This window comes from Sprattus sprattus (genome assembly GCF_963457725.1).
Source record: "Sprattus sprattus genome assembly, chromosome: 1".
NCBI classification, from domain to species: domain Eukaryota; kingdom Metazoa; phylum Chordata; class Actinopteri; order Clupeiformes; family Clupeidae; genus Sprattus; species Sprattus sprattus.
In genome coordinates this window covers 77,430,149-77,438,105 of record NC_137920.1, presented here as the reverse complement: position 1 = coordinate 77,438,105, position 7,957 = coordinate 77,430,149, and the positions used below count along the sequence as shown (strand labels likewise).

Sequence of the window (7,957 nt, the reverse complement as noted above, 5' to 3'; positions counted from 1 at the left end):
TTCAGTAGCAGTTTTCCATAGTATTCAGTGCTGTCAGAGGTGAAATCATTTTGTACTTACAATTTTGTATTCAGCTTTTCTCAGCCAAGGTGGTGTTCGATTGGAAATGCAAGAGCTGTGCATGCGCCGAGAACGACGAATCAATTGCCGCGCAAACGTCAGACTACAATGTGCTTCATCTTTATGTGGACTGAATTTCCTCAAGACGTACATGTAATCATTTAGCCTGCACTCCATACATCACATTGAAAAAATACAGGCTATGTCGGAGTCCATTTAGGCTAGGTGTGGATCACCCGTCTGAGCGCACACAGGTATCTGAGTTTGTCCAACTCCGTGTTGCCAGGAGATCCCGAGGTATTCTCGTCAGTCACCCTTGTCTTCGTCTATGACATGCGCTCTGTCATTACCAGATCAATTGTAAAATATATCTCAGGAGCTGCGGACTGTACGTTAGCATATAACATCTCCAGACGCATTCTTCAAAGAGGACTACCCAGGCTGCGCATGTCCTAACAAGGAAGAATATGAATCCGATAAGATGAAGAGAGATCAGGATCAACTGAACATGTAACTGCCAATACATTGACGGTCATATTTATCACAGTAATACTAGAGACGGGACCACAGTGCCATCCTGTGGTCACACACATTTTTAGGTAAGAAATCAAGGGACTGAGGAATTTACAGTTGCGTAACGAAACATATAGTGCGGAACACAGACATTGCAGTCAATACAAAACTCATTCATGGGCCATGTTTAAGTTTGCATAAAGGCTTACGTTTTTGAAAGTTGCTACGACTACGAAATAACAAATACATTTAGATATTTAAGAGTTCAGTTGTTGCTTCTTAAGGTGGTTTGCATTTGGGACGGTTGATCTGGCATGGTACTAATATGATGATTACCCTTAAATTCAGAATCATGACAGGCTATAAAGCACATTTGCGTGACTTTTATTTTGATAGCTGTAAACGTCCCCTCGCTTGTGGATCTGACGAATCGTATAACCACTTTAAAAACTGAAGTTTCATTTCTAGACGAACTAGTCGGGAGGCAATGTTGTCCACCGGATTTAAGTGAACAATGAAACATCTGCCTCGTATGAAGTTTGCCAGAGTTAGAGAAAGCAATTCTGTGGTTTGGTTTGACTTTCCATGTTTTGGTAGGCATTTGTTTGAAACGGATAGGCCTACGTAAACAAACCCGCTTTGCTTAAACCGAGACTGTATTCTGTGCTCTGTAAACGTTTGTAGTAGCCTAAATAACATAGGCGAAGTGTAATGCGCTTTCTAGGTCGCTGGGGATTGTCAACTAGCAATATTCCTAAATTTCACTTTGTGGGTCAGCTCTTTGTAGACTTTGATTAAATTGAATTTGTTTTCATTTCATACAAACCATTTACTCTACTGTGGTGTATTAAATTGTTTTACAGTCTGCGCAGCGAAAGCCGGACAAACGCTCATAACCTCTCATCTATCTTAATGGAAGATAGGGCATGCAGCCAGATGTATCGACTACTCTCCAAAACCAGACTAATTAACCTGTACGGTACAGAACACCTCAACAAGTCCAGAGTTCAACCTGTCTCCAGTGTCAGCAAAGGTAGTCCCTCGACTGCATACTGCAAGAAACGGTAGCGACAACTAAATATTCTATTCAGTTTTCAAGCAACTTATCAGCAGCGTGAATGCGAAACGATACACACACAATATATCTTTTTTTTTTCTCTCTCTCTCTCTCTCTCTCTCTCTCTCTCTCTCTCTCTCTCTCTATTTCGCTCTGTCTCTCTGATTTAATCAGCGCGTCCGAGATGAGCAATCGTCGGGTGGCCGTTGTGGGAGCCGGGGCCGCGGGTCTGTGTGCCGCGCGGCACATAATGGCGCATTCTAAACACTTCGCTTCTCCCGTGGTGTTCGAGCAGACGGGAACCGTGGGTGGTACTTGGTTCTATGAGGACCGCGAGGAGACCCAAGACGGCAGACGCCATGTCCATAGTAGCATGTACAGAAATCTAAGGTAAACCTCGCAAAGAAACTCTGGAGTCTTTTAGACTTGTGTTGCCAGGTGACGTGTTTTGTTTCCATGTCATGTTGGTTACTACAGTCGATATGGCTATGTCTGTCATTTTCTTTTGTCTCAAATCGATCCCATTTTGTGAAGGGTGAAACAGAAATAATGATTATGATATAACCCTACACAGTGGTGTAGTCCAGGGTATACGCAGGTATACAGAGTATACCCACTTATTTTTTCAGTCAGCATTGAGTATACCCACTTCTCAAAACAGGGCGTTTATCCTGTGCTGTATGGGCTGCATAAAAACATTAAGAGTATACCCACTTCTCCAGGGACCACTACACCACTGCAGGTATATGACCAGACAACTGTTTCGTGTTTGCAGAACAAATCTACCCAAGGAGGTGATGATGTTCCCTGATTTCCCCTTCGATGCCCATCTGCCCTCGTTCTTGCCTCACCAGGATGTTCAGAAATATCTGGAAAGATATTGCGAACATTTTGCCATTACACCTCACATCAAGGTATTGCAACACTCCTGTCTGAAACCCAGTTCAGGGGCATTTCCATGTATTCATTCATTTGGTAGACACCTTATGCAAAGTGATTGACAAGTGAGACACAATACAGGCAAATTGGTAATTGAGATAAAAAAATAATAAAAAAAAGCGAGCAGTAAGTTCTGTAAACCCACGTTCAGCTTCTCCAGAGTCAAGTGTGAAATTATTGGAAGAAAACAGAAGGCAGGGAAGAAGCAGAGACAAGCAGCAGTGGAATAGATGGGAAAAGGAGGGGTTACTTATTAAAGAGATTAGAAGGTGAAAATGTGCGTGTTGAAAGGTCAACCTTGGGAGTTTGTAGTTTGAAAGTTAAAAAAACGGGTGTTGCATTAAGCTGGCTCTTTGCCCTTTGCTGTGTAGCTAAGCGTTGACCAACATATAGTGATGGAATCCATCTGCCGCCCCGCATCACTGGAGGGTGATGGAATATAATTCTCCCATTCAGGTCAACTTCAAAACGATCATGTATTATAACTTATTCTAATATCAGTTTGGTTTTGTTATTCAGCAACACTGATTGTCAAATCATCACCCTTTTAATGTGATAACCTAGACCACCCATCCTCGACTAATCGCCATCGCTAATTGCTAATTGGCCAACCCAAAACTTTGATTCTCGCGTTTCTCTCAGTTGAAGGCCTCCAGACTACATCCCACTGACAAATGAGCTTAGATGTCGTCTGGCAGACCCAGGCTGGTGTGTGTGTGTGTGTGTGGGGGGGGGGGGGGGGGGCAACAGTCTGTGTCCTTGGCCAAGAAAAGTCATTGTGTTTCCATCAGTAATCCCCTGGAGCTGTGCAGCATTGGATGCCTCTGGAATGAAATGCAGGTCTTGTAAAGCTGTGTGTCTCTCCCAGTTTAACACAGCAGTGGAAGAGGCGAGGCCTATCACCATGGAGATGGACAGAGAGAAAACCACGGCGTGGGAAGTCACCACACGTGACCCACACGGAACACAGAACACTGAAACCTTTGATTCTGTGTTCATCTGTACTGGGTGAGAAATAGCCACTTAAATATAGAAAGGATTGTACTCTATAATATCAAGATTAAAAATGTATTTACTTAACTGCTATATTTGTAGACTTGTCTAGAAATACAGTCAGTACACAACTAAATAATGTCCTTCACTAAGCCTATTGCTGTGCATAATAGGTATTAGTGATATAAATCATGACTGCGGCCTTTAAGTGCTCTCACCCAGAGTGCTGTTGTGTTCCAGGCATTACTCTGATCCACACATCCCTCCTATCCCAGGGCTGCAGTATTTTAAAGGTGTTCTTTCAGTCCTCCGCTCTCAGATCTCTGTCTCTAATGAGCAGACACTCACACCTCCTTAATCCCCGTCGCGGCACCTGTCCCCTCCACCACAGGCAAGGTGATGCACAGCCATGCCTACCGCCGGCCTGAGCCCTTCGCTGGGCAGTCCGTCGTAGTCTTTGGAGCCGGAGCATCAGGGCTGGACATATCCATTGAGCTGGCTCAAGCAACGGCACAAGTAATTGTTTTTTTTTATTCCTGGAAGTGAATTTTGTTTTTCATTCACCTTTATTTTAAAGGTACAATGTGTAGGATTTAGGGGGATCTATTGACAGAAATGGAATATAATTATAATAATAATGCTCTCATAAGTGTATAATCACCTGCAATTAAGAATCGTTTTCGTTAGCTAAGGATAATCTTTATCTACATTGGGAGCGGGTCCTCTTCCACAGAGTCCAACACGTTGCACCGCCATGTTCTCTACAGGAGCCCAGAAAGGACAAACATAACACTGGGTTTGGAGGGAGCCATTCGCATTTTTATGCCAATTTTTATGCCACCATAGATTATCCTACACATTTGGAAAAGAAAGGGATGATGAAGGGGTATTCATTTGCTTGCAATCTGCAACCTCACCACTAGGTGGCACTAAATCCTACACAATGCCCCTTTCATTTTTCCACTGTATGTATTTTTCTGGAGATTAGTTTTCTCTTTCTCAAGAATGTTTTTACAATACATAAGTGATAGTTTCTGTGATGGCCATTCTATAGATATAGGAATGGAATCTGTCATTTCTTGTTATTGGTTTTAATACATGCCTGAAGCATTGGACTAATGTCCCTCATTCTTTTGCCCTATCCTAGATAGAATAGTATCATTGGCATAGAACCTTTTTCTCTATCAAGTGCCAAAAAATATACATTTGATATTCTATCTATATTATCACCATATTATCTGTAAAGTATATCTCCCTCGTGATCCACATGAACTACCTGTGCATCAACCACCTGCCCATCCTCACTCAGCATGTATCTCTGGGTAAACTCTGTCTCTGTGAACCCCTCAGGTGATGTCGAGCCACCTGCCTATTCTCACTCGGCATCTGTCTCTGGGTAAACAGTGGTACAGGAGGTAGAGAAGGCGTTTAGTAATCAGTTGGCGTTTATTAATCAGAAGGTTGCTAGTTCGAAGCGTCCTTGAGTAAGACACTGAACCCCTAATTGCTCCTGATGTGCAGTGTGCCAGCTAAATGTAAATGCAAATGCAATCCAAACTCTGTCTCTGTGAACCCCTCAGGTGATGTTGAGCCACCTGCCCATCCTCACTCGGCATCTATCTCTGGGTAAACTCTGTCTCTGTGAACCCCTCAGGTGATGTTGCATCTATCTCTGGGTAAACTCGGTCTCTGTGAACCCCTCAGGTGATGTTGAGCCATGGCAAGCCAGCCTTGACCTTCCCGTTGCCCCCCGGCATCCAGCAGGCCCCCCCCCTGACCCGGGTCATAGAGGACGGCCGCGTGCGGTTCCAGGACGGGTCCTTGGCCGAGGCGGAGGTGCTGATGTTCTGTACGGGATACAATTTCAGCTACCCCTTTCTGCACCCTGAGCGACTCCACTTAGATATCAGGGACCATGTGGTGGCCCCCCTGTACAGGTTCCTGCTGCCCCCCGCATACCCGTCACTCTTCTTCTTCGGGATTTGCAAAACTATCTGCCCCTTTCCACACTTCCATTGCCAGGTAAGGTTCTCTCTTTCTCTCTCTTTTCCTTCTCTCTTTCTCTTTTTCTTGATTGCTCAGATTGCTCAGTCTCAGTTTTTTTACCAAAACATGGCCAAACTTAGAGGCCTTGAGTCAAAACATGATAGAAAAACGAATTTGTCTCCAGCAGGGTTGACTACTGTAAAGGCCCTTCTGCGTAGAGCATGAATTGCTAGGTGCTTACGCGTTGCGTTGGGGGTGTTGCCAAGCAATTCACCGCCAGAACAATAGGCTTGCGTAAAATGGCGCAAGTCTAGAAAAAGGGGCCTACGCACGCAAGACGTGAAAAGTCGCGCAAGGGGCTTGCGCGGCCTCTTGCGCTTGCGCTTGCGCTTGCGCCTCTGAGCATAAACCAAGCCTAATGGTCCTTTCACAGGCTCTTCCTAAAAGACCATCAAACAGCTTTAGCGTATACAAAATGCAGTTGCTAGAGTTCTTACAAAAAACTAAATATTTGTCCACATTACAATATTAAGTCCTTACAATGGCTTCCAGTACGTCACAGAACTTTAAAGCACTGCTGCTTAGTCAATGGGCACTAAATGAGACAGTAATAATAATAATCATACCTTAGAGTTATATAGCGCTTTCTAAGTACCCAAAGACGCCTCCAACCAGGACCAAATTACTTCCCAGATATGTTTGAGCAGCACACACCTGCTAGAGCTCTCAGATCACTGGAGACATGTCTGTCAGTAATAACTACTGTTAGAATATAACGTGGAGTAACAGCTTTTAGCTGCTACGCTGCTATGCTGCTCATCAAATGTGCTCCAACTGTAGCCTAGCGTCAAATCTAGACTGTTCCCGGGTGCTTTTTGTTCACTGTTTGAATGCACTCTACTTTTTATCTTAACTTTTTACTTTTGCTTAATTTTTTATATTTTATAATTTTATGTTATTTTATAATGCACTCTATCGTTTAATCTCTTTTTTTTCTATGTTCTTTTATCTACTCATCTGTAAACCACTTTGTATGAATTGTGCTAAATAAATAAAGTATGAATTGTGTTACATAAATAAACTTGACATGCCTTTCCTCTCCTTTTCTCTTTCTCTTTCTGTCGACCTGTATGTGTGTGTCTGCGTGCGTGCGTGCGTGCGTGCGTGCGTGCGTGTGTGCGTGTGTGTGTGCGTGCGTGGTGTTCGTGTCGGGAGTCAGATCACAAACATATACTTTTTGCCACAGGTCCAGTTTGCTTTGGCGGTGCTTGATGGGACAGTGAGCCTGCCCTCTCGAGAGGAGATGGAACGAGAGGTCCAGAGCATGGTGGACAGGAAGACAGCGACGGGCGTCCATGAGAGACACCTACTGAGAATGGAGTCCGAGCAGTGGCGCTACTATCAATGTCTGGCTGACAGTGGGGGGTTTGCACCACTGCCTCCAGTCATACAGAGTCTGTACGAGGAGGTGGCAAGACAACGGCAGAAACACCCACTGAAGTACAGGAATGCAAACTATCGACTCGTTACTGACACCCAGTGGGAATCTATAGAGAAAACACACTGAACAGAAATACATTAATTCCAGTGTGGTGATTAAATTCCAAGATAATTCACTGATACCTGTATTGTACATGTCTTGGAAATGGGCAACTTCTTAATGTATTGATTACGTCTGGTAAATGGATGTCTATAGCCTTATCCAAACGTGTTCCCGAATTATTTATATACTGAAATGCTTGAAATGAACATGAAAGTAACAGACACGTAAATATTTAAAAGATGATTGTAAGTTAGTATATGATTGATCAGATAGTCACCCACGCTGTCTAGGCCTAAATTGCACAAGTAAGTGTTGCGCAACAACTGCTCTAACAGACACGTTTTTCAGACGTGGTTTGAATAAACTAAATAAGTGGCCTTTCCGATGAATGTAAGTCCATCTATGTAATGTCCATCTATAATGGGAAGCACCATACTGTTGAGTCTTCTCTATTGGACTACACATTGGCTGGCGGCGTTCTGGCTTAACAACGATTGCCTAAATTAACTCCTTCCAAAAGCGCACGCAGGAATCCCAGTTTTCCCATCTGTTTCGAGTCGAGTTAAGGATTGTGAAACTGGACACCTTAACTGTTTCTTAACCCTTTGTGTCAACGTGTTCGTCTGTCTTAAATGTTATGTGTAAATTAAATTCAACCAAATTGTTCATACTGTGTAATTATGGGACTTTTGTTCATGTATGTATATTGTGTACGTGGCTTGAAAAAGCACGAAAATTCCAACGGTGACCCCGAAATTACGCAGTTAAAGACAGATGTTAAAAACTTGGGAAGACTGGGAAGTGGGAAGGCGCACAGGGCGGGAGGAAAGGGAAGGGGGTATGGGTATTTCCTTGCTCCAGAGGAA

General features: G+C 43.7%; 1 protein-coding gene across 1 annotated transcript; it reads left to right on the top strand.

Moving 5' to 3' along the window:
* Positions 1 to 1,057: 1,057 nt before the first annotated feature.
* Positions 1,058 to 7,951, top strand: LOC308379541 (uncharacterized protein). The gene is made up of 9 exons (XM_080856721.1): positions 1,058 to 1,166; positions 1,437 to 1,637; positions 1,805 to 2,020; positions 2,406 to 2,544; positions 3,438 to 3,577; positions 3,803 to 3,855; positions 3,954 to 4,078; positions 5,267 to 5,584; positions 6,795 to 7,951. Exons 1-9 carry the CDS (start codon positions 1,159 to 1,161, stop codon positions 7,113 to 7,115), a joined length of 1,521 nt encoding a protein of 506 aa, XP_080712847.1. The 5' UTR covers positions 1,058 to 1,158; the 3' UTR covers positions 7,116 to 7,951.
* Positions 7,952 to 7,957: the final 6 nt, after the last annotated feature.